This window comes from Citrus sinensis, chromosome 9, assembly GCF_022201045.2.
Source record: "Citrus sinensis cultivar Valencia sweet orange chromosome 9, DVS_A1.0, whole genome shotgun sequence".
NCBI classification, from domain to species: domain Eukaryota; kingdom Viridiplantae; phylum Streptophyta; class Magnoliopsida; order Sapindales; family Rutaceae; genus Citrus; species Citrus sinensis.
Genome location: NC_068564.1, coordinates 2,651,628 through 2,675,973, shown reverse-complemented (window position 1 = coordinate 2,675,973; position 24,346 = coordinate 2,651,628). Strand labels below are relative to the sequence as shown.

At 35.6% G+C, this 24,346-nt stretch overlaps 5 protein-coding genes and 1 non-coding gene across 10 annotated transcripts; 4 read left to right on the top strand and 2 right to left on the bottom strand.

Annotated features, from left to right (window-relative positions):
* Window positions 1–499: 499 nt before the first annotated feature.
* LOC102623502 (probable methyltransferase PMT15) lies at window positions 500–3,615 on the top strand. The gene is made up of 6 exons (XM_006490279.4): window positions 500–1,486; window positions 1,874–2,084; window positions 2,227–2,524; window positions 2,616–3,008; window positions 3,098–3,175; window positions 3,260–3,615. The coding sequence occupies exons 1-6, from the start codon at window positions 824–826 to the stop codon at window positions 3,495–3,497; spliced, it is 1,881 nt and encodes a 626-aa protein (XP_006490342.1). The 5' UTR covers window positions 500–823; the 3' UTR covers window positions 3,498–3,615.
* Window positions 3,616–4,088: 473 nt separating this feature from the next.
* LOC102608478 (stamen-specific protein FIL1-like) lies at window positions 4,089–4,738 on the top strand. 4 transcript variants are annotated; one of them, XM_006490407.3, is made up of 2 exons: window positions 4,089–4,452; window positions 4,540–4,738. In XM_006490407.3, exon 1 carries the CDS (start codon window positions 4,156–4,158, stop codon window positions 4,447–4,449), a length of 294 nt encoding a protein of 97 aa, XP_006490470.1. In that variant the 5' UTR covers window positions 4,089–4,155; the 3' UTR covers window positions 4,450–4,452; window positions 4,540–4,738. The 4 variants fall into 4 exon arrangements, with proteins under 4 accessions (XP_006490470.1, XP_024958281.1, XP_024958280.1 ...); XM_025102513.2 differs by having other exon boundaries at window positions 4,529–4,738; XM_025102512.2 differs by having other exon boundaries at window positions 4,089–4,455.
* A 1,967-nt stretch (window positions 4,739–6,705) lies between these two features.
* Window positions 6,706–11,556, top strand: LOC102623793 (protein IQ-DOMAIN 23). Its single transcript, XM_006490280.4, has 3 exons — window positions 6,706–7,262; window positions 9,368–9,568; window positions 10,633–11,556. The coding sequence occupies exons 1-3, from the start codon at window positions 6,867–6,869 to the stop codon at window positions 11,386–11,388; spliced, it is 1,353 nt and encodes a 450-aa protein (XP_006490343.1). The 5' UTR covers window positions 6,706–6,866; the 3' UTR covers window positions 11,389–11,556.
* Window positions 11,557–13,915: 2,359 nt separating this feature from the next.
* LOC102608768 (putative non-specific lipid-transfer protein 14) lies at window positions 13,916–15,007 on the bottom strand. 2 transcript variants are annotated; one of them, XM_006490408.3, is made up of 2 exons: window positions 14,635–15,007; window positions 13,916–14,167 (listed from the first exon to the last, which is right to left on the bottom strand). In XM_006490408.3, exons 1-2 carry the CDS (start codon window positions 14,988–14,990, stop codon window positions 14,158–14,160), a joined length of 366 nt encoding a protein of 121 aa, XP_006490471.2. In that variant the 5' UTR covers window positions 14,991–15,007; the 3' UTR covers window positions 13,916–14,157. The 2 variants fall into 2 exon arrangements, with proteins under 2 accessions (XP_006490471.2, XP_052290288.1); XM_052434328.1 differs by having other exon boundaries at window positions 14,639–15,007.
* Window positions 15,008–15,356: 349 nt separating this feature from the next.
* TRNAV-AAC (transfer RNA valine (anticodon AAC)) lies at window positions 15,357–15,430 on the top strand. Its single transcript has one exon. It is a non-coding gene; the product is annotated as a tRNA-Val (tRNA).
* A 1,376-nt stretch (window positions 15,431–16,806) lies between these two features.
* LOC102624089 (RHOMBOID-like protein 2) lies at window positions 16,807–19,530 on the bottom strand. Its single transcript, XM_006490281.4, has 5 exons — window positions 18,873–19,530; window positions 18,128–18,291; window positions 17,859–18,022; window positions 17,481–17,731; window positions 16,807–17,099 (listed from the first exon to the last, which is right to left on the bottom strand). The coding sequence occupies exons 1-5, from the start codon at window positions 19,181–19,183 to the stop codon at window positions 16,982–16,984; spliced, it is 1,008 nt and encodes a 335-aa protein (XP_006490344.1). The 5' UTR covers window positions 19,184–19,530; the 3' UTR covers window positions 16,807–16,981.
* Window positions 19,531–24,346: the final 4,816 nt, after the last annotated feature.

Sequence of the window (24,346 nt, the reverse complement as noted above, 5' to 3'; positions counted from 1 at the left end):
TTGAACAATGGGGTGATACCAAGACAATAAAAGTAGAGTTACTGTATAACAACAACAACAACAACAATAATAATAAGTAATCGAAACTCGAAACAACACACTGTGCACTACACATCTAAACACATCTATTTGTTAATATCAATATCGGACTATGTAATAATATTCAAATAAATTTGTTACAATTTAATTACTTGAAATAAAAATACATATGTAGTAAAGGAAAATGCATTCGTTCTTCGTCAGACTAATAAGTAACATATACAAATGTAGTTTCATTTTAGTTTTCGACATACGCGCATGCCGGAAACAATTAAAACAAGAATTAATTACTTTTACATTACAATGTTGTCAGTGCACGTACAAAATGCACTGTCTGTCCCAACTGGAGACCAGAGCAAACCAATCACATACTTCTTCCCCCATACAGCACTTTAGTTCTTCCCATCACCTTATAATTAACTGGCCAGCATTTAACTTAGACCAGATTTAAACTCCCCAATTAAGCATTTCAAGTAATTGCTTAATCAATTAATTATTGCCAACGTCTCTGTCATTCCCTATTTCTCTCCATTTTACAGCTGCACATCCCCTGGCCTGATAGCCTCTACTTTCCTTTTTTTTCCATTTCATTTAAACTCAAATCTCCCCTCTCTCTCTCTCTCGCCATCACCATTAGAATTTTTCGAAAGTACACTCATCGCCCACATGATTTAACTTGGTCTTAAACCAAATCTTCATCAACCCTTGTGGTCAAATATTGAATCCATATATACACACACGGTCGTTAGAAGATCATACAATAACCAAGCCCCATTAGCCATCCATGGCTGGCCCTAAACCTTCAAAACCCTCTATCATAAGAACAAACGTATACTCATTAACCCTAATTCTCTTTCTCTGTATTTTCTCCTACCTATTCGGTCTCTGGCAGCACGGGGGCCCCACGCCCCTCCTCCCCGCCACCACCAGCACCACCACCGTCGTCGATATCGCCTGCTCAACAGCAACAGCAACAGCAACCGCCCCGAAAACCATAGATTTCACAGCCCATCACGTGGCGGCCACGTCATCGGAGGCTGTGATGAAAACTTACCCTCTGTGCAACATCTCATACAGTGAGTACACTCCGTGCCAGGACGGAAAACGATCCTTGAAATTTAGCAGGCGCAGGCTGATATACAGAGAGAGGCATTGTCCGGCGAAGAGCGAGCTGCTGAAGTGCCGCGTGCCGGCGCCCTACGGCTACAGGAACCCGTTTGCGTGGCCGACGAGCAGGGATCTGGTGTGGTATGCTAATGTGCCGCACAAGGAGTTGACGGTGGAGAAGGCGGTGCAGAATTGGATCAGATACGAAGGTGATCGGTTTAGATTCCCTGGGGGAGGCACCATGTTCCCTAATGGTGCTGACGCTTATATCGATGATATTGGCAAGTTGATCAATCTCAATGATGGCTCTATACGTACCGCCATTGATACTGGTTGTGGGGTACGTTAATCTCTTCTTCTTAATATATATTTTTTAATTTAATTTAGGATAAATTTGGTAATTTTTGAATTGATTTGGACATGTGAATCGAAGGGCTGGGAATTGCGATAGACATGCCAAAAAAAACGCTTTTTAGCGTCAGTAAAGCGCTTCTCAAAAAAAGCGCTTTTTAGCGTTTTGCACTCGGTTCCATGTCATAGGAGTTGTTAAGTGGGATCTTGTTTGACTTGCATTACACGCTCCGGGGCATCCAATATCAATGCACATTATAAATGTGACAAAACCAAAAGAATATTTTATTTCATTGTTATTTAAATGAAATTAATGGAAATTGGGTTCATCAAGGGTCAAAATTATTTTAATAGGTAATTAAATTAAATTATGTAGGTGGCAAGTTGGGGGGCGTATCTTCTGTCACGCAACATCATAACAATGTCATTTGCACCAAGGGACACGCATGAAGCTCAAGTTCAATTCGCTTTAGAGCGTGGGGTGCCTGCTTTAATTGGAGTCCTCGCCGCTGAGAGGCTTCCTTATCCGTCCAGAGCTTTTGATATGGCCCATTGCTCTCGCTGCCTTATTCCTTGGAACCAATTCGGTACACTTTAATTTTATATTCTACTAATGTGGACATTAATATTTCTTGATTAATATTGTGTTTTAATTAAATGTTTAATTATATCTTGTATAGTTATTTTTATTGTTAATATACACACACACACATATATATATATATATAGGTGGGATTTATTTGATAGAAGTTGATCGAGTGCTACGACCTGGAGGGTACTGGATTTTATCTGGCCCTCCGATTAATTGGAAGAAGCATGCGAGAGGCTGGCAAAGAACAAAAGAGGATTTGAATAAGGAACAAACTGCTATTGAAAATGTAGCTAAGAGCCTTTGCTGGGAAAAAATAAAGGAGAAAGGCGATATTGCTATCTGGCGAAAGCCTATTAATCATTTGAACTGTAAAACAAATCAAAAACTCTCTCAGAATCCACCTTTCTGCCCGGTTCAGGATCCAGATAAAGCCTGGTTCGTGTTCCTTTTAGTTTAAACCAAATTTAACATTATGTATTTTCATTTTAACTGTTATCTTAAGTGTATTCTTGAATTGATTTTTCAGGTACACACAAATGGGTACTTGTTTGACTCGTTTACCTGAAGTTTCAAGTGATCGGGAGACTGCTGGGGGTGAATTGGCAAAATGGCCCCAGAGACTCAATGCAGTCCCACCAAGGATTAGTAAAGGAACTGTGAAAGGGATCACTCCTGAGATCTTTCAGCAAAATTCTGAGCTATGGAAGAAGAGATTGTCGTATTATAAAACAATGAACAATCAATTAGGCCAATCCGGACGGTACCGTAACATACTAGACATGAATGCTCACTTGGGAGGTTTCGCTGCTGCTCTTATTGATTTCCCGGTTTGGGTCATGAATGTTGTTCCTGCTGAGGCTAAAATCAACACTCTTGGAGTCATATACGAAAGAGGCCTAGTCGGAACATATACCAATTGGTAAACATAATTCATAATACCTGCGTTTGATTCACAGCTACATTTAAAATCAAAATTTTTAATTTATGTACTTGTCTGTTATGGTGCAGGTGTGAGGCAATGTCAACTTATCCTAGAACTTATGACCTTATTCATGCTGATTCTGTGTTTAGTCTCTACAAAGACCGGTAATTAATTAATTAATTATACGCGAACATGATTTTTGTACTTAATAATAAGGACTTGATTTGATGTGAGCATTTGTGTTGCAGATGTGAAACGGAAGATATTTTGCTAGAAATGGATCGGATTCTAAGACCCGAAGGGGGTGTAATCTTCAGAGACGACGTTGATGAGTTGGTGAAGGTGAAGAGGATCATTGATGCATTGAAATGGCAAAGCCAAATTGTTGATCATGAAGATGGACCTCTGGAGAGGGAAAAGCTTCTGTTTGCTGTTAAATTATATTGGACTGCGCCCGCTGAAGAAACTGCCTCTGAATCTTCATAATAAAGCTTTTTTACTTTGTAGTTGTATTTTTCGTTATTCTTTTTCTTTTAACTCATTCTTTCAGATTAGTTCATTAATTGCAACCAATCTGGCTTATAAAATGCTTGCATTTTGCGTCCCTTTTCATAAAATAAAACAAATCATAGTTTCAGCAGGTGCCAAGCCATAATTTCAGCTTTTTTTAAAAAAAAAAAACCTCTATTACATTCTCTCTTTCTAAACAAGGAACAGGATCGAGTGTATTAATCCATCGAGCAAGGAGATCTAGATCAAGAATCCATACCATTTAGTACTTCAAAATATATATATATAAAAATTTGGTCAAACAGAGGGAATTCAATTTATTAAAATTAAATGCATTAATTCAAACTCTGCAATTTGAACTAATTGAAATGGCAGGCATGATAGCGCAAGAATTTTTATCGAGATATTCAGAAAATTCTTCAGTATGCCCATTAGAAACTTATGCATCACCTAACAATCTGGGAATCCATCACGATAACCCTGAGTTCAAAAGTTCAGTTGGTTGAATCATGCAAAAGCTCACCGCTTACCATCAAGAAACCAACTATAAATTAACCTTCATGCGAAGAAGCTAAACACACAAGAATTAAAGAAAGCAAAAGCAATAAGAGCTAGATAAACTAATCAATTAGTGATGGCGGCAATCAAGTCAATGGTTTCCCTCAGCACCAAAGCTGCATTGCTTCTTCTGCTTATAGCGGTAGCAGTGCAAACCCAGATGACTCATGCACAGAGCTGCACGTCTGAGCTCACCAACCTCAACTCCTGTGCCCCGTATGTGGTCCCTGGCGTCGCGACCACAACTCCTTCCTCTGACTGCTGCGCCGCCCTCCAGTCTGTGGATCGCGACTGCTTCTGCAACACCGTGAGGATCGCGGCTCGCCTTCCTAGCCAATGCAATCTCCCACCTCTCAGTTGCACTCCTTGATTGGTAGTAAGCACATGCTTTATTACTCTTAATTAGCGTGCCTTCTTTTTGACACAGCGGTAATAATAATCCTTCTTAGTCTATATGCAGTGATGCAGGCCAAGAATCAATGCTTGGAGCCCAAGCGAGAGTTGTCAGCAAATAATGGCGGTTTTTTTTTTTTTTTTTTTTCAATGTCGCGTTTTATGTAAGAGTCTGATACGCGACTGAACTGTCAGTCAAGATCAGAGTACTTGGTTATATGAATTGAAGAGCAATAATAATAATAATGATGATATATTAAACATAACCTGAGCAGTTTTTTTGTATTTGCCTTTACATTACAAAATTTACTTGCATGGCAAACAATCATATGCATATCTGTCACTTGCACTAAACAGCATTTGTTAGTCATTAAAAAGAGAGAATAAAAGCCTGTTCGCTAATAGTACATTTCAATCACAGGTTATTGAACAAACAACCCTTTTAAACTCTTATGACACCCTGCCTATTATACGTATAGTTCTTATTTTGATAAAAAAAAAAATTTATAGAAAATGACAAACGATCAAAATTGAGTTTGATTAAATATTAAACATAACTTTTTATAATTAAAAATCTTATCATTGCCTCAAAATTCTTTATGTCATTTAAAGATAGGAGGGTTCATGATTTACAAGTGTAAGAATATATTAATTTAGTTGAATTCATGTTTGTCCTTTTGTGTTGATAGAACCGTGGTCATAGACGTGGGGTTATACGGACTGTAGGCCGGTGTGAAAAGCACCACTCACTGCAAAAGGCTTCGAGGATCGACTCGGGCCCTTTTATTGAGACCAGAAATCCAATTGGGCCCTTTAATATATATATATATATATATATACCGCAGCTGACACAGAAATGCTTCAAGATTTGAGGGTTTTTTTTTTTCTTTTTAATATTAGCACACAGAAATCCAGTCGGTCGATGTTGATGGGACTTTATAATATTAGCACGCGTCACACGCAGAGGGTGCTCAGATTCGTGATATAATAATGCAAGGTGCTTTGATTTTGGTTTAGGTTCAGTATCACATCAGCAAATGGTACGTGTAAAGGTGAATACGGACCTGCCTGTTAGCGTTGGGTTGGGTGTGGTTGGAGGAGGGACCAAAGCATTTAATTTGAAAAATCAAAATGTTTCGGTGACTAATAAACTAAATGACGACTTCAAACAAGAAGAAAAATTCGTACTTTGTAATTACCCGTTTTCATTACCTTGACACGAATAAATCATTGAATATATAGGGATTATAGAAATTAAATTGGGAGGATGTCCCATTTAGTTGTGCTTTGGCTATTCTTGTAATTATGTTTATGTTTATGTTTATGTTCATCACATACAACAAATCATACATCCTAATCCAATGTTCTTTTTTTCTTAACCAATAATAATAATAATAATGATAAAATTATAAAAAATTTTAAAAAAATCACCGCTAAAATGGAGCTAAGATCTTAATTTATTAGATTAAGGTTTAAAAATATGTATTTGTGTCTTTTTTTTCATATTTCCGTTCTTTTATTTAGACCAAAGAATTCTATATTCAAACATTTGTTAAAAATAAATAATAATAATAATAATAATAATAATACAACAACATGTCTTTGCAATTCGAGAAATTTTATTCATAATATTTTAAATAATGATGTCGTATTTATATGGTTGAGATATATAATTTTTTTTCCACCTATCAATAATTGTGTTGTGTGTATGGTGCTGATTGATTTTATTATCTAATTATCATCTTACTAATTTTACATATTTTATTAATGACAACAAGTGATACTTCATATGTCACATTTGTTAAGATATAACCATACAACTATGTATGGTTATACCTATACAACTATGTCAGTATAATATCATTTTAAAAATATAATTTATTAATATTTTTCATAATGAACTAATCTAAACAATGCTGCTTATTCGTTAAGATATTTTTCATACAACTATGTCAGTTCATTATCTTTTTTTTTTTTTTTTTGGGAATAAAAATAGTAACGATAATAATTACTTTTAGCCAAAAAAAATGAAATTACAACAAAATTAAAGTCAATGAGTCTTGCATCACCATAGGCAGCTCCCCGCCTTCACGTGAGGATATCAGTTAAGCCACCTGCAAGCCCACGGTCAGTCCCACATTCACACGCGCACAATAGTAAAGAATCAAACACCGCGCGTGTTTCACAAACTGTTTAAATCGCGTCTACATGAACTGCTCTCCATTCCCCAGCAAAACAGCTACTTAAATCTTTTCGGTTCGCTTCTTCAGAACACACAACACAAGTCTTCACAAGTCTTGCTACTTGCCACTTTACATTGAGCTTTCGTCACCCAAGTCATCCCAAAACGGTTCGTTTCGTTTCAATTCGTTCTAAACCTTCCGGCAATGAAACATGGGCTTTTTTCGGCGACTTTTTGGCGCCAAAAAGGCCGGGACCCACTCATCGTCGAAGGAGAAGAGAAGGTGGAGCTTCACCTCTAGATCCTCCTCCAAACAAACGACGCCGTCTCAGTCTCAGTCCCAGCCTCAGTCTCTGCCTCAGGCCACCAAGCCCGACGCCTCGTACGAAGCAAATTTGGATGCCAACAAGCACGCCATAGCCGTCGCCGCCGCCACTGCCGCCGTAGCCGAGGCGGCGCTCGCTGCTGCTCATGCCGCCGCCGAGGTTGTTAGATTGACGAGTACCGGTGGCCGTGGTGCTGGTGTTGCTGCTCCCCCCGGCGCTCACGTTAGGTGGCAACACGAACTTGCGGCGGTCAGAATACAGTGCGCATTTCGAGGCTATCTGGTCAGTAACTTAATTACTAGCATTTACTTTCTATCTATCAAGATTTATTTTTTTATTTTTTTTAAATTCAGCGGTCGGCTTGTTTGTTTCCTGAGAAAACGCAGGACAAAGAAAGAAAAAAAGTTGCAAAATTTGAATTCTGGATACTGTTACTTCTTTGTTTCTCAATCTTGTTTATCAAGATATCTTTTTTTTTTAAAATTCAGTGGTCAGCTTGTTTGTTTCCTGAGAAAACGCAGGAAAAGGAAAAATTTTTTGTAAATTTTGAATACTGGATACTGTTACTTCTTTGTTTCTCAGCCTCATTTAAAAGTTCAAAAATTTGAATTCCGGGTACTGTTATTTCTCTGTTTCTCAGTCTCATTTTCTGCAATTTGAGATCGAAAATCAAAGGCAAAGACTTTTTTTTTTCATGAAAAAAAAGAATCTTACTTTTTAACTCTCGAGGATTCTTTTGTTTTGCTTTTCATTTTGTAAATCAGTTTTTCAAAAATAATTTTAAGATATTATACCGAACGGCTAAACAAAGCATTATTGGGGATCTGGCGGAATGGAAGTGTTTGTTTTTCCTCCGTGTTTCCAAGAATTATGTTGCAACTAACTAATCTAAAACGGGTAGATTCTTCAAGTTGAAGGGTAAATGGTCCCAACATATAAAAAATAAAAATAAAAAACAGAAGAAAAAACAAGAAAAGACAGCAACAGTTTGATAGCCATTGCTCTGCCCACAAAACTCAAATTTGCGCCGACACAAGTGGGTGATGGGTGAATTTTTAACTGATTCCCTGTTATCCACGGTGCTTACTGTCTCTGTTTTCTGTGCTTCCATTTTAATTTCAAAATTCTCCGTTCGCACGTGCCAAGTCCTCGCACGTTCCTACCCTTGTGAGAGTAGTCTATTAATTATGATGACGTGGCTGCCTGTGGTTGGGTTTGATAGTGAATTGAAAGTGTTGACCAGTAGTGGTGAGATGTTGTGTCTGCTACATTAAACTTGAACGACAAGTCTGACCAAATATGGAATCATCTTTGTCTTCAATTTATTTATTATTTCTTTTTTTTGGGTTGGTATTTGGACTTATCTTTGTCTTCAATCTTACAACTTTTTTTTGTTTTTGGTGGCTCCACTATGTCTGGCCCAAAAAAATAGACTCTACTGTGCATGAGCATGTATACACAGGCAGAAATGATATAGTAACTTTGCTCATTAATAGTGAGCAATTGAACGCATAGCGGCAATTTTGTAACTATTCTTTGAACAGTGTTGAAATTTGTGAATTTTTTTTTTAAAAGGAAAAAAATGCAACTGCTACTTGGTCAATGACCATAACACTAGCAATGGCGCCTACTAGACTCTCTTGGTTTATATTTGAAGTGTAGTGAAACTGGAGGCTAAATCCACTCTTCATACATGTGAGTGGGTTTGAACTCAGACCTCTTTATGACCCATGAATATAATTAACCATTGTTGGATTTCTAGAATTTTTTGCATGTGAAAGATGCTACAATCTCTGTCAATATTCCCATTAGATTAGCCTTTAGGCATTAACTTTATGAGCAACTTTGATTTTATTCTTTTATTTTTTATAGAAGAATCTCAATCAATATTCCCAAAGCTTGCCATCATGAATGTTCAGGAAAAAGAGCTTATGTTTAGTTTGGCTGAACTCTGAAGTTAATTATTCCTCCCTGACAGTTTAAAGTTTTAATGAATTTTTTTTTTTTTTTTTTGCTTTTTGGGTGCAAAATTTTAATGATTGATTTTAAAATTATGCTTAGGTTAGAGATTCATCATTTTTCTTTACTTTACTGGGCCTTTTTCTGTTTGGTATGTGTGAGAGAGAATGATTTCACCCATGCTTCTCTCCCTTTGGTTTTACATGCTAATCTGTTGCATATCCTTTTAAACTCCTGGATCCCTGTGCCATCAAAGCTTTTTAGATTTTATGTCATGTTCAATGTCATGGTATGTACTTTTTGATATTAGAAAAAAAAAAAAACCCAACATCCTGGGTGAGTTAATTATCATTTATTGAATTGGATTGTTTTGATATTTTGGGATGAAAATGGGCGTCTGATCCATCATTTCTTATGTTGATCTGAAGGCAAGGAGGGCACTGAAGGCACTGAAAGCATTGGTGAAGCTTCAGGCACTGGTGAGAGGTCACATTGTGAGGAAGCAAACAGCAGATATGCTAAAGCGCATGCAAACATTAGTCAAAGTGCAGGCACGGGTCCGTGCTAGTCGCACTCCCACGTCAGAATCTTTGCTTTCTAGCAGCAAATCATCTCTTTCTCGCAGTACGGTAAGCCAGAGTTATTATTCTCACCTTAATCTGTTTTTCGGCAAGGTTTAGTGATTAGTTTCTCCAGTGAGAAGCATGATTAAAAATCATGACCCACGATTCTCAATACACATGCATTGTAGCTTTTAAGGGACCACATTCTGAATTTACCTAATTAGATTCATGTTCCATATGTCTTTTTATAAGACAAAGATCAATTTCTTTGCAAAATTGTATTTTAATTAAGGCATGGGGCTCAGAAAAAAGTGCCACTGATCTGAGCCAGAGAGCCACAGTATTTTCTTACGCTACTTTTTGACATTAAATGCCAAAAGTATTGACTAAAGAGAGACCTTTATTTTCGGATTGGTTCATGGGATTTCTGCATACTAGTATTCGGTTGATATGGGTCATTATTTCAGTTGCAAATTGACAATTCAGGAGCGGAGTTAGGTCTTATTTTTACCTAATAAAGTTTTGAATTTTATATTCTGTGCCTTGGTTTGCAGAATTTAAAGGGGCCAAAATAGACTGCTTTTCACATGGTGAAACAAAATCGTAAGCATTTGGCTACCAGTAGTAATTTAGAGTCTCTCACATACTGTATTAATATTAATACAACCGAGTGTCGTAGTAGGGAATTTTTGATTTATTAATAATTGAATAAAATTCTTGAATTGCATGAGTAATTTGCTCTTTTCAATAATTGAACAAAATTCTTGAACGGACTTTTAGGTTCCCCGAAGTCCTGACAAATCAGAGAACCAATTTCGTGCTTACAGTACTAAAGTTAATGGCCCCTCCATCCTGAAGGACTAGAGTGGTTTTGTAGAATCATCTATTTACATATTTCTATGCGTATACAATTCTTACAAAGAACTTATTTTGTGTTCTCAGAAACTTTTCTCAAGTCTTTATGATACGTACTCCCGTTCTTTTTTTATACATGTTATATATGTTAGAGAGAAGTACAATATAAATTCCAGTGAAATTTTAGAATTAGCTTCTGAACATTGATCTTGATCTCATCAAAAAGTTCTACCATGCAAGGCAACTCTAATGGTAGTCTGTTTCATTTGATGCAGAGATGTGGTTCCAGTTCGAACTTTGGAGATATCACTGACCTAGACAAAGGACGGTTGGGTTCAAATTGGTTAGATCGTTGGATGGAAGAAAGTGTATGGAACGGCCATAGAGTAAGTCAACTTAAAAGTGGACCTCCTGCAGATGATGAGAAGAGTGACAAGATCTTGGAAGTAGATACATGGAAGCCTCACTTGAACCCCCGACAACATAATAGAGTCATTCGATCCTCACCGCATGGTTCTGCTTTGGATTATAACAATCACAGCTACATGACAATCGACTCTCCATCAAAATTATCAGTAAAAAATATGAATCCAATCCCAAGTGTATCTCCAGGGGAGGTTTTATCATTGAGCTCACTGAAAGTTCCGGTGGGAAAAAGTGATGCAGCTTTGAGGACTGCTGATAACAGCCCGCAAGTATCATCTGCATCATATAGACCTGGAAGTAGTGCAAGAAGAGGCCCTTTCACGCCCACAAGAAGTGAGTATTCATGGGGCTACTTTAGTGGATGCATAGGCCACCCAAATTATATGGCTAACACGGAATCATCACGAGCGAAGGTCAGATCACTGAGCGCCCCAAGGCAAAGACTTGAGCTCGAGAGATATGGTTCAACCAAGAGGTCAGCTCACGGGTTTTGGGATGGTAGCATTAATTCCGAAAGAGATTTTGCTCAACATGCTGACTTCAGGAACAGAGCTTCTCCAACATCTGACCGGTTGAGTAAATTCGGGAGCATAAATTTAAGGTGATGCTGCACGTTTGCTTTCATTTTTCGCTTTTGTAAGTTTCGCTTTCGCTTTCCAAGTGTATGGGAGTTTGCTGGTGTTGTAATTAAATGACTATTGCCTTACAATTAAACTTAATCTTGTACAAGCGAAGAACATTGTCAATGTTGAAAATGGACATAGTTTTCAGTTTGTATTTGAGTAAGAAGCATTATCGAGCGCCGCTTACACGATTTTAATGAGTGTAAAAACTATTTAATGTAACTCATAACTTGAGTCGTGACAAAAAACTTAAACTGAGCGAAAAGCTTGGTTTGATGTATTGATGGTGCCAAAGCACTGTAGTTTTGCCTTAATTAGCCATCGTTTTTCAATTGTCACACGATGGGATGTTTTAAAAGTGAGTTTTCTCGTAACTTTTGGATTGCACGCGCTTGGAAAATGAGACAAACCAAATGAAATCGCACTGTTCTGACAATAAGCGAATTAGTGGATTCGACATTTGCTATTTGCTCACTTTTGGTAAATAACTGCACGAGCCAAAGTTACTGAAGGTTGGCATCTCGATTATCACCCCAATTTGCATGTATATATAACGACTGTAGATTCACGGAGGTTGGATTTGCGGTGGCCCCATTTGCCCCACAAAGGATTTTGTCTGAACCGGCGACACAGCGAAGTGACATTAAAAGCTATAACAAAACAAAACCAAATTAATTAACCTTGGATACCTACAGCACAACTACAGGGCCAGTGGATTATACAATGGAAGAATAATCTTGATGACAAGCAAAACAGATGGTTGTGTGGCAGTTGAGGACATTGAAAGAGAAGCGAGATTTGGTCAATTTCTGACCAGAAACATCAAACGCATATATAATGCATGTGCCGTAAATGCACCACGTGAAACCAAAAAATAATCCAAATAATTAATGAACATACGCACATATGCATTAGGACTGGACAAAGTCATATTCAAATCAATCCGATCATATTTCGAGTTGATCGGGTTGGACAAAAGTTCATCTAAATTTAACCTAAATCTATAATTCGATCTGATCCGATCTGAATTACAATCGGATCGAATCAAAAGTTTAGGTTGAGTTCAGTTCGGATCGAGTTTGGATTAGATACAGTTCAAATTGGATTCAGGTCAATACGGGTTGAGCGAAATCAGATCAATAAAATTTTGGGTCAATTACTAATTAACAATTTAACATATAATATATAATATATTACACATTACAACTATATAGTATATACCATTGAAGGTTGGAAGCTTCAAAAGGGAAATTTGGGTTGCTGTTTGTTGCGTTCGGATGGAGCTTGGAGGAGGAAATTGATGATGGTGGAGGCGTGAACAGCAGATCTAGCAGCAATCCTCGTGGAGCAGTAGATTCAGTTGGCATTGGCGGCGATTGCCGTTGATGCCAGAATCTGATTGAGTTGCTTAGTGACTCGATCTTAGATCCCTACATCAGCATTAAATTTATGTGGTGGTGGAACGACTTCCCAATCATCAAGAATGCCCTGCGACCACTTGTAAATAACCAGCGAACACCTGAAATCACAAAAAACAATAAGAGGCGCCAAAAGTTTTTCTAACGTGAATCCTCCAACGCTCAAGTCAATTTATGAGTTTACTAGAATAAGAGTAAATAAAATAAATAGTTTTTGATCTTTTGTAAAGATGGATGAAGACTCTTTAATAGTGAAAAGAGTAAAAACAATATACTAGAGAGAGAAAAGTTGAACCCTCATAAACACCTCAAACCCATGATCTTAGATCATAGCAATAACCATTAATGGATTAAATTAGCACCCTGATTTTTTCGAACAAGATCTTTGGTGGTTCATATTGACTAAGTCTTGCTTTTTGCTGATTTGGTTCAATATCTTCTCAAACTCATCTACTCAAGATCACCTGAATTGCCTGCTGGTCAAGGTGGTCTGCTCAACCATTTGCTCACTTTACTTGGAAGAGATCATGGTCACCCTATTTTATTTCCCAAACAACTGTGGCAAAATCGGATTGCTGCGTCTTGTGATTGACTGTCACTTTATTTTATGATGTGTTGTATGTCAAACCCTGAGCGTGAAGAGTGGAGACTCCACGTATATGTGTGAATGTTTTATTGTTTCTCGTCTTCTTAAGAGTGAGATGAGAAGTTGAGGGAGGTTGTCGTTGCTCTTTGGGTGTCGGTTGTGTCTGTGTTTCTATTTTCTAAGTTGAGCTATTCTGCTATTGACTTGAGGGTGAGAGACGCTGTTGTGTGCTACATATGTGTGTAGTGTGTGAGGCTGTGAGCTTTGCTTTTTAATTTTTAATTTTTTTTTTTGAAGCTAACCCGATTGGGTTTTCAGTTCACCCAATCCGATCATGATTCGATCGGGTTGACAAAATTACATCATATCAAATATTGTCTTCAATATGATCTTATCTTAACCTAATTTTTCCGAATCAAATCAGGCTGGGTCGGATCGAAATTTTTGCCCAACCTTAGTATGCAACCCAACGTGTGTATTTCATGTTACGTATTAAGAATGTTCGAAACTTAAGTTGGTGGGTAAAATCAATAAGCTAGCAAAATTGACAACAGTATCAAGTTCAGTTATAATAGGAGCTACAGTTTTAGCGACTCATTAGGGTTATTTCTGTTTGAAAAATAAAATTACATTAATGGCCAGCTCCCCTTCTTTGCAGCTGAAGATCGAAAGGATCCTTATTTGATCTCCCATGTGAACATGCGTATCTTCCCTATACCAACTTCATGTCTTTGATTCCGGCCCACTTCATGGAATGCTGCATCAGTTTTCAAATATCAAATAAATAATGTTACCAGGAAATATAAAATTGTTACAATCGAACATGCAAATTGATCAACCAAAAGAATATGTATGAGTCACTTGGGCTCATTGATCGGTTGGTTAAACACTATCTTTGGAGCAAAAAATATTGTTTTGCTTGGGCCAGGAAAGCAAAAGACCATTTTTACCGCAACCAGAATGTTTTGGTGTTTTGCCTATCCCAGAAAATAACATTGTTGTCATAGAAGGCAATGATTTGAGTTCCCATGGAGACTCATTTCTCCCTTGTTAGTCATAGATTTCTAAACTACAGTCGACAGACTCTTAATCGACAATGGTATGAAAATTAGAGGCTCAGGAAGGGCCCTGAATTTCAATATCAGTATATTGTAATATAATTGTGGAAAACAAAAACAAAAACAAAAAAAAGTGAAAAGGTACAGAGGAATAGAAAGGAAATACTAGCTGCAATCGGTGTTAGGATCAATGACGAAGCCCAAAGCAACACCACAGAAGCCAGGAAGAGTAGCAATAGCAGTGGCATTGGTATTGTAAGTGGAAATGAGGTCCATCAAGCAACTACAAACGGACTGCTTGTTCTCTGTAGTATCTGCAATTACATTAAGGCTGTTCACGCCCTCACAGCATGGTGAGCTGGGCATTGGGTCGGGGAAGCCATGCTCGATGAAGCTCGAGCATGAAGAGACTAGTGTTGTCACTGTGGTGCAGTCTACCTCCGCCAATGCCCAATTGAACAAGCCCAACCATGTTAGCAAGACTGAAATTGAAATTGCTATTAGGGTTTTGTGGGACTGCATTTTATTAATTAAGTGCATTAAATTGATAATTTCAATTAAGTTGCGTAGTAAATTGGAAAGTTTATAGTGTTGATTAAAGTGGGGTTGGTGGGAAATGAAGAACGTGTGTGCTCCTTCACTAAGGTTGAATGAGTTTCTAGTCATGCACCTGCACATATAGCAAGACATTACAGTCAATATGGTACCTCTAATCTAATGTACAAAAACATGTCTGTGTTATTGTCATGTTGCTTTCTTATTTATTGCATTTATTTTCCACATTTCTTCGTTCAATTGAATTGTGTGTTTGTAAGAATAGTTTATATACATGAATAATAGTTTATTTAGACCTTTATCTTTTACTCTGCATTAACTTAGAACGTAAGTGGTGTCGTGGTGTAGTTGGTTATCACGTCAGTCTAACACACTGAAGGTCTCCGGTTCGAGTCCGGGCGACGCCATGTTCTTTTTTAACGGAACTTTTAATTCCATTAAAATAATGACCCGTAAATAATTTCTCAATTTTTGAATTTTACAATCATAAAACATCTCATCATTACTTTTTTGTAATTTTTTTTTTCAAAAATTCACTAATTGGAGTAACTTCTGGTCTTCTGCTATGCAGCTGTTGTCAAGGGCGGATCCAGGATTTAATATTACTCCGGACTAAATTTTAAAATTTATATTTTGAAGCGAACATAAAAATTTATAAGTAGAAATAAGTATATTAAATAAGGAGAAATACCAAGAAATTTATCTTTCTAAATATGTACTATAAACAAAAATAATTATAAAAAAGAGTAGAAAACAAAAGCCAACTCAAATATGAAAATATTATTTTTTAATTATAGAATTTGACATTGCAACCTATATAACTTATAATTATATAAAGATTAAAAAATCAATTAAGAATTTTAAATTAAAATAGATCAATACATGTAATTACAATCAATTAAAAATTACAAGTAAAACTTTTATGCTTGAAGTGAAGTACTAAATTACTCGACTTAATAAATTAAATAATTAAAATTTATTCATCCTTTCAAATTGTAAAAGTATTTTTAGTCAAAAGTTTCAATAAATAAACTAAACTCAATTCAGCAAAAAGATATTTGGGTACAGTTGTTTCTTTGTCAGATACTCTATCTTTCTTTAAAGAACTAGAAGTTGGTGATTCTTCTATTAAAAGCTCTTAAAATATCCAAATTTTATTTTCTAACTTGTTCTCTTAGTTAATATAACTAATAAATAAAATCTGAAAATTCACATTAAAATTTTATGAAAATATTGATAATTGCTAATATATCTTATTTATGTAAGTATTTTTAAGTCTAGTGATGATGTTATATTATATTGACATATATATTTTTTAATTAGAAGCTTTTTAAAATAAATTAAGGCAGCAATAAAATTTTAACACCCTAATGTTTTCAATCTATTCAATAAATATATAAGTTAATCATTTTATAAAATAAGTCACTAATTTCAATTGAAAATAATATAATTGACTTAGGGACATATTTATAAATAAAATAAAAACTTTATTATTATATAAAATTAATGAAAATATATGGGTAATTGAGTTAGGGACATATTTAAATATAAAATGAAAATTCTATTGTTATACTAAATTGATGAAAATATAAGGTAGTTGAGTTAGGGACATATATGAAAATAAAATGAAAACTCTATTATTTTACTAAATTATTAAAAAAGTAAGGGGTGTAAATCATTTTTTCTAAACTAGACCGGGCTACGGCCCGGTCTAGCCCACGTGCAGGTCCGCCACTGGCTGTTGTTTACTTGTCGTACTCAAATGCGTTAAGAGAAAGAAAGCTAAAGTATACACGCAATAATTCTATTACGATGGCAAAACGCCGAAAGTAAAAGCAACTACAAAGGTGGTCTCCCGAGTTTAAAATCATGATAAAGAATCAAGCATGAAGAAATCCAGCTTCTAAGCTATAACTATGCATGCATTTACATGTGAACGTAGAGCTAGCAATTGCAATCTACACATTTCCTTCGCAATTCCAACTGGAGGTGGGAACGCAGCTCATGTAGTGACACCATCTGCAACGATCATTACCATTCTCTCCCCGGAAGAGCATCACCAGTGCAACTGTTAATCTGCAATTAAGCCAGAATAATAATTAAACCACTCAGTAGTCAGTACCCGGAACTTTAAAATGGCTTCGTTCGCAACCTTTCTCTTGCAGATATCATCTTCCAATACCAAATGATTAAAAATAATTTTACACGGGGTCTCTACATTCTGATTGCCAAGAACTGGGAGTCGGGACAATGAATTCATGGCCCACAACTTCTATAACGAGGCATTATGAGATACAATTATGTTCCCCTTTTCCTCAGCAATCATAATCTGCCTAGGACCCCGGCAAACCACTTCAGAATTTCATAAAATCATTACTTATATATAATTTGTATTGTGCTGTTGGTATTCAGATGATGCTTTCTCCTATGAAAATGCAATTATTAGGAGTCACTCACCCTGCAATTAGTAGAACCAGAGAGACCAGCCATAACACGTATTGATGTGTCTTATACTTGGATTTTATGGCGGCACTTCCAGGAAGGTTCCTGCCATCAAGCCATCCGTACCGAGGACGGGGCAACAAGACAAAACCAAGGAAGAACCCAGTGAGAAATCCACCAATGTGAGCGAAATTATCAACATGCGGCAGAATTCCTATAGCGAGATTAATTGCAATGATGACCAAAAGAGTAATCAAGGCTGCAGCCTACAAAACAACATCATCTAAAGGAGTAAGCATGAAAAACTGTGTATCCCAACCTACAGCACAAGAACTAGCAATAATAGTAGTATAAGCAAAGTAAAATGTGCAGACAACAGCTGGCCTCACTCACCTTGTTGGTATAAAGACTCCAGTTAGTAAGTAGTTCTGAAAGCATTGCTCCCAGAAGCCCAAAAAGTGCACCGGAGGCACCAACAGAGATGCTGTTTCGAATAAATAGGCAGGAAAGAACACTCCCACCGAATCCAGATAACAGGTAAATAACTCCAATCCGCACTGTCCCATCGTAACAAGAGACGTCAAATAGACTAAATTAAGCTCAAAAATTAAAAAAAAAAAATTAATCATTTGCATTTTAAATAGCATGAAAGAGCAACATACCGAACCCAAATTGCTGTTCAAGGCGAATACCAATGAAAACCAGGCATAGCATGTTTACGAGGAGATGAATAATACCGGCGTGCAACCAGATACAAGTGATAAGCCTCCATCCTTGATGTTTTTGCACCACTTTGGTCCATTCAAGACCACCCAATTTCTCCAATCTTCAAAACAAGGAAAAGAATATATTCAATTACTTTCTTTCTCGGCCACGAATGGAAAGCAAAATAATGGCATATAGAAAAAGAAGAACCTCCAAATAACTCAAAGCTCCATCTTTCTCACCAGATCCACCAACTTTTCACCCACAAAGCAATGAATCAATGAAAGCATAAAATATCAAGACACTGATAACCTCAAATTATAACCAAATAACGACTTACTTTTAGACTGGAATTCAATTAGCAAACAAGTATCTAATATTAACGCCAAAGGCTACCAGGTTTCATTTTCCAAAAACAAAACCTCTAGACACATAGTTAAGTTTACGATTCGGGCACCTAAATACCATAACCAGAGTTAGTTTGACAACAGAACACTTGATTAATCAAAGATCAATGAAATTAACACATCAAGTTACCATAATTCATTCCAAATTAACCTCTATATACAAATTCCCAAAATAATAAACACGAAAGCATCAACACAACGAGCAAACAAAGTTCTACCAAATTTCATCAGCAAATAAAAATAAAACCAGGAAACGAAATGGGTAATGAAAAATAAAATTTTAAAAAGCACTTACGTGTGAGAAGAGGGACCAAAAAGAGGATTCTTTCTCAAAGGCTCAAACGAGAACCGCCCCAAGAACCTTGCCACGCACTTGCCTTTAAACGCTTGATCATGCTTTGGACAATCGTTGATGTACATGACAACAATGAAGACGGCAACATTAGCAACAACAAACATGGGAACGAGCCAAGAAGTCCATTGGGTCTCTGTGTCTTCGATCAGATACGTTGGTGATGGAAGGTGGGCACCGTTGTTGTTGTTGCTGCTGCTGCCTGTTCTGTTCTTGTTCGCTCTTTGCCCTCTCTCGATGTCTTGCCCGGACATGCTTTTTTGCTTTCAACTGATCAAACTATTTGTTTCTTTGCGTAAAAATGGTGATGAACGATGATGATGATGTTAAATGATTTGCAAACGAGCTGGTGAAAGGGTTTAATTGAGGACCCCCTTTTTTAGAAAGTGAGAGAGTTTTCATTTGAGGTTTTTGTAACCGTCGCAGTAAAGCACAGACGAAACCTCCGGTTGGTTCTTGTTTTCGTGATGCTGCTTTACGAGCAAGCCAATATGTGTGCGCCACGTTGACGAAGACAGTGGAATGTTGACGTGGCCGAATTTGGTTGGTTCTTTTTCACTGCAAATTCAGTGGGGTTTTGTAGCAGCGGGTTATCAGATCCCATGCTTTTCAGTTGGTTTCCTTTCCACTAAACTGGAAGTTTACGTTTCGCGGTTATTTGAAACCGACATTGCCGCGTTTTAAACGATGGTGGGTCAATTTTAGTCCAAGATAAAAGAAAAAAAAAATGATAATGATTTATGAGATTTTAATTGGCAATAGAAATTGAAAAATATCTCAGTCTTCACACGGTCTTCTTCTTTCTTCCTCGCCTATAATAATTTTACATGTAGATTAGAATTTAAAAATGAAATCCCACCTAATTTTCAAATCATTGAATATGACATCACGCCATGTTGGTAGAAATATTTATTAAAGGCAATTCTTTGTTCCCACATCTTTCTATTACAGGAGATTGCTTAAGCCATCTTCAATGAATTAATTCATGTACATCACGTGATTCATACACCAATCTAATAAAATTATGTCACGTACGTATTTGTTTTAAAGTTAACTAATTAAGAGAATGATACTAACAATTAAAAGTATAATTTTATTGAATAATCTCATTAAAATTATTTTACCTGATTTTTCCTCCTAAAAATTTATAATACTCGAGTTTTTACCATTTAATAAAGCCGTGTCACGTGTATATTTATTTTGGAGTTAACTAATCTTAAAAAGAAAATTAGTAATAGGAGACTTTAAAACACACAACATGATTTTATTGACTTGTGTCATATTAAAATCATGTTACTTAAACTTTTCTTCTTGATAATCTTATTGTGAGAAGAGAGTTTTGCTTTTGTGTTTTTTTCCTACTTTCTATAGAAGTATACAGAGAATAATTATGCAATGTCTGAAAAAATAAAAAATAAGAAATTTATTCCCCCATCTATGATCTAACAAGAAATAACAGACCAATTAAGATTAGATTATATGCTTAGAAAATAGCATATCGATAAAAAGCAAAAAAGAAAAAGCGATTAATGCTTATCTTTTCTTCTTTCTTTTTTTTTTTTTTAATTTTTGGAAATCTCTACAACTTTTCTTGATTCCCATATCGTACTTAGCAAGCCGACCCAACTCACTAATTCGTCGATCATTTTCACATCTTTATTCTCAACTTTTCAATTTACTAATTGTGCTAGTGCTTGTCCTTTTTAAAGCTCGATCTTTTAGTCAATAGCAACTAACAGTCTAATACTAATACTACTAGCTAAAATAATTAAAGCTTGTGATCAGCACTAACAAGAATTTAGATAGAAATATACTATATGTAAATGTTTTTCATTATAAAGATTAAGATCATTATTCAATGTCACAAAATCCTTAAGAAGTCACGTTACAAGAACTTGAATCTTTGAAGAATTTTCGTGCATAATTACCTATCATACAGTAAATGGTGGCGTCTGTTAGAGATTTCAATAAGTATTTTAAAATATCAATATCTTACATTATTTAGAAGAAAAAAAAATACAAGTTAGTTTATTTATTGAAACCAAATATAACATGTTAACAAGCGCATTAAAAGGTCACATGAAGCTAAACCCAAAACAAGAACCCATTCCAAGAATCTATTATCTGAGCGCACAAGAACTCATTCCCCCTTCCCTCCCCCCAAAACTTTCCAAGAAGCCTTCCAAGAATTTATTTACTAGCTGCCCAATAACTCATGCGCGAAGGGAACCCCTCCCCCACCACGACTGTGGGGGTCGCGTGTATTTGTGCGAACCTAGCCTCTTTTTTTATGTTTTTGCCCTATTGAGAATTACAGGGAATTGATCTCCTTTCAAAATATATATGTTATACCACTGCTTTAGAATATTAGCACGACCGAGTGCGACCTATCAACACTCGTTTTCACTTTTCATATATATGCTGTTGTCGTTTCAACGCGTCAGCAACGTAAAACTCAAACGCGGTGAAGAATACAAAAAGAGGACGCAACGGAGAAGCTTGTAGTAGATCCAAAAGAGACTGTACCCAGCCATCATAATCGTAATATACGTGGAGTTGGTGAGTTTGGAGACGGACACACACACACACACACACACACACACACACGGATATGTAAAATGAATAAAACATATCATCTTTGTTGTCATTATGGCGATGTAGTTGTTGGTTGAAGGAAACAGTCGAAGTGGTGCTGTTGTTACTTCCAAGCTACTCCCTCACACACACACACACACACACACATCTATATAACAGCTCATCATGTTATTTTCTTGCGGCCTTGGATTTGTTCAGTGGTTACATCAATGCCCATTTGATTAAGAGTGATCATTGATGTGATATTAGTGATTTAAAAGCTAAAAAAATCAATAATTTAATGTTCGTTCAATTAATCTCGACTATATAAAAAAATTATTAGTGGCTCTCTTTTTAAGTGTTTTTTTCGTTAATGCTCTAATACTTGAACTAATGACAAAATTAATAAAATAATAAGAATTTATAAGAAGCCTAAATAGGAAAATTAATTTATTAAGAGGGATGAAAAGTGTCCAATCTCCCTTGCCAAGTATTTCTTGAATAATTTTCCACAAAATGCTACTTTTGCGTATAAGTCCAAAAAATGGTTATTGTTTAGGGGAAACCTTATGTGCAACTGTGGCACCGTGCCACAGTTGCATCTAGCCGTTGGATACTAATGGATCTCACCAATCTAACTGCATCCAACGGCTAAATGCAACTGTGGCACGGTGCTACAGTTGCACCGTAGCCTGATCTTATTGTTTAACTTTAAGACAAAAGCACAAACAAAAAAGAAAACCCTCAAAACTTTTGAGTCATGCGTGCACAGTTAAATGGGCTTGTAATTATCAAATCATAGGCCAAGCCCATAAAATAATTCATGGGCCGCTATGACCCAGAACCGACAGCTATGACATGCTGAAGTGCTGAACGAACACTCTTTGTTAATGACTTTGTGAACCCTTACTGGATATATGATGACACAACATTAGTCCATCCGCTGCCTTAAATCCTCATGTGTAATTAAGAATTTATCTAGCCAATTAGCACGCAAAATATATCTTTACATAAGGTTTAATTCAAGTGCAAATGTGATTATTAACATTCATTGTATAAAAATCACTGAATAAAGGTTTTTGGGTGGGTGCTGTCCAATCGAAAGATTTTAATAAAAATTTTGTTTAAGTTAACTAAATTTATATCCTATAATTTAATTATAGATGAACTTGTAAAAAATATAAACATTTGACATATAAGTTATGCAAATACATACCGAGTACTTTACAAAATGACGTGTGAACAAAAAATTATTGTATTATTAAATTTCACATTATCGGATAAGAATAGACACGACCCTTTGTTATGTTATCTATTATTTATTGAACATTTAATCATTTGTGTATGAAGACTAAATGAAGACCACAACACTTTTCTAAGTATGACATTGCTTCAAATAAAGAAAAGTACATAAAACAATGTGATATATATTCTAAATTTCTGATTTAAACTCATAAATAAGTGGTGAGATATGTCTTTTAGATCAGTGTTGTTAAAAAATATGCAATGATTTGGTAATTTGTTCTGAATCTCTTATTCAAACTCATAAATCACTCTGACGTTACTATTTTTACTCATTGTCATTATTACAGCATAATAAAATAAAGCCAATATGTTAATAATGCGAAAATCCTTTTTTTTTTAATTGGTTAAAGAATCTATTGAATTTATAACGTATATTATAAAAATATTAATGAAAGGACAACACTGTCGAAGGATAAATGTGACTTTATAACATATAAATTAATCAGTTTTTATTTGTACGCATGATAAATTTTATCTAATATCAATTTATAAGTTAAAAGGTCATATTTTTCCTTCAACAATATTTTTTTTCTCTTTAGATTTTGACACCAAATGTGAAGTATAAATATTATAAATTTATAATAGACCCAAAGTAGTAAAAACAATTTATAGAGAGTGCCATTCTCCTAAAGGCTAATTTTAGAAACCTCCCTTGAGGTTTGATATAATTTCAGTTAGATGAAGATTAATTGTATTATCACTTACCTCCCCTGCCGTTAGTATACATACACATATAACGTTAGTATTTGAGGGCAAAAATGTAAAAGACATGCTAAAAATCTAAAAAAAATCAAGTAACAATAAAAAATTGTTTGAAATCCATTGGATAATCGTATTATCCGATTACACACAATATCTATTGTATAAAAAAGTGAATTTCTCTTTTTCTATCACAAAAAAAGTAATGGAGATTTCTTTCTCTCACATTAACAATCAAAGCATTTTTCACTCCACTCCCTTATTCCCAGTTGCTAGAACAAAAAGAAATAAACACAAAGAGCATATATAACACATGAAAAAGACAAACATGAGTGGTCGGAGAAGGCCGCCAACCGGTGACGATCGACGGTGGCTGGGATATGCCATTGGTATTGGAATTTGTAAGAGGTTATTTACTTTATCAAAGTATAAAATTTTTAAATACTTTTGATTTTCTTGTTTTCAAGATTTTATAAGTGGTTGTTAGTTGTGTTTAATTTGTCTTGTTCATGGGTTGGTGGTGGAAAAATTGATTAAAAGGAGAATGGGTTCAGCCATATGTGGTCATAAGTTGAAAAAAAATTATTGTTGATTATTTTATATTTGTGATTTACACCATACATAGTGTAATAAGGCATATAAGATCAATAATTTATTATTCTTATACAAATGGGTATGTAATATAGAAATAGTCTTAGCTGTAATTTAATTATGTTGCAAGGACATTCAAACAAATCTTGAATTGTTTTAACTCTTTAAATCTATTGTATTATTAGATTTACATTACTGTTTTATACTAAATTGAAATAGAGTAAAAGATCGTTTAATCTATATATTAT

Coding starts and splice junctions, on each gene's coding strand:
- LOC102623793 (XM_006490280.4), top strand. CDS start 6,867: ATGGGCTTTTTTCGGCGACTTTTTGGCGCCAAAAAGGCCGGGACCCAC. Junction 7,263..9,367: donor GCGCATTTCGAGGCTATCTG/GTCAGTAACTTA, acceptor GTTGATCTGAAG/GCAAGGAGGGCACTGAAGGC. Junction 9,569..10,632: donor CATCTCTTTCTCGCAGTACG/GTAAGCCAGAGT, acceptor CATTTGATGCAG/AGATGTGGTTCCAGTTCGAA.
- LOC102623502 (XM_006490279.4), top strand. CDS start 824: ATGGCTGGCCCTAAACCTTCAAAACCCTCTATCATAAGAACAAACGTA. Junction 2,085..2,226: donor TATTCCTTGGAACCAATTCG/GTACACTTTAAT, acceptor ATATATATATAG/GTGGGATTTATTTGATAGAA. Junction 3,009..3,097: donor GTCGGAACATATACCAATTG/GTAAACATAATT, acceptor GTTATGGTGCAG/GTGTGAGGCAATGTCAACTT.
- LOC102608768 (XM_052434328.1), bottom strand. CDS start 14,990: ATGCAGTCCCACAAAACCCTAATAGCAATTTCAATTTCAGTCTTGCTA. Junction 14,168..14,638: donor TGATCCTAACACCGATTGCA/GCTAGTATTTCC, acceptor AAACTGATGCAG/CATTCCATGAAGTGGGCCGG.
- LOC102624089 (XM_006490281.4), bottom strand. CDS start 19,183: ATGTCCGGGCAAGACATCGAGAGAGGGCAAAGAGCGAACAAGAACAGA. Junction 18,292..18,872: donor TTTGGTCCCTCTTCTCACAC/GTAAGTGCTTTT, acceptor CTTGTTTTGAAG/ATTGGAGAAATTGGGTGGTC. Junction 18,023..18,127: donor TGAACAGCAATTTGGGTTCG/GTATGTTGCTCT, acceptor ACGATGGGACAG/TGCGGATTGGAGTTATTTAC.
- LOC102608478 (XM_006490407.3), top strand. CDS start 4,156: ATGGCGGCAATCAAGTCAATGGTTTCCCTCAGCACCAAAGCTGCATTG.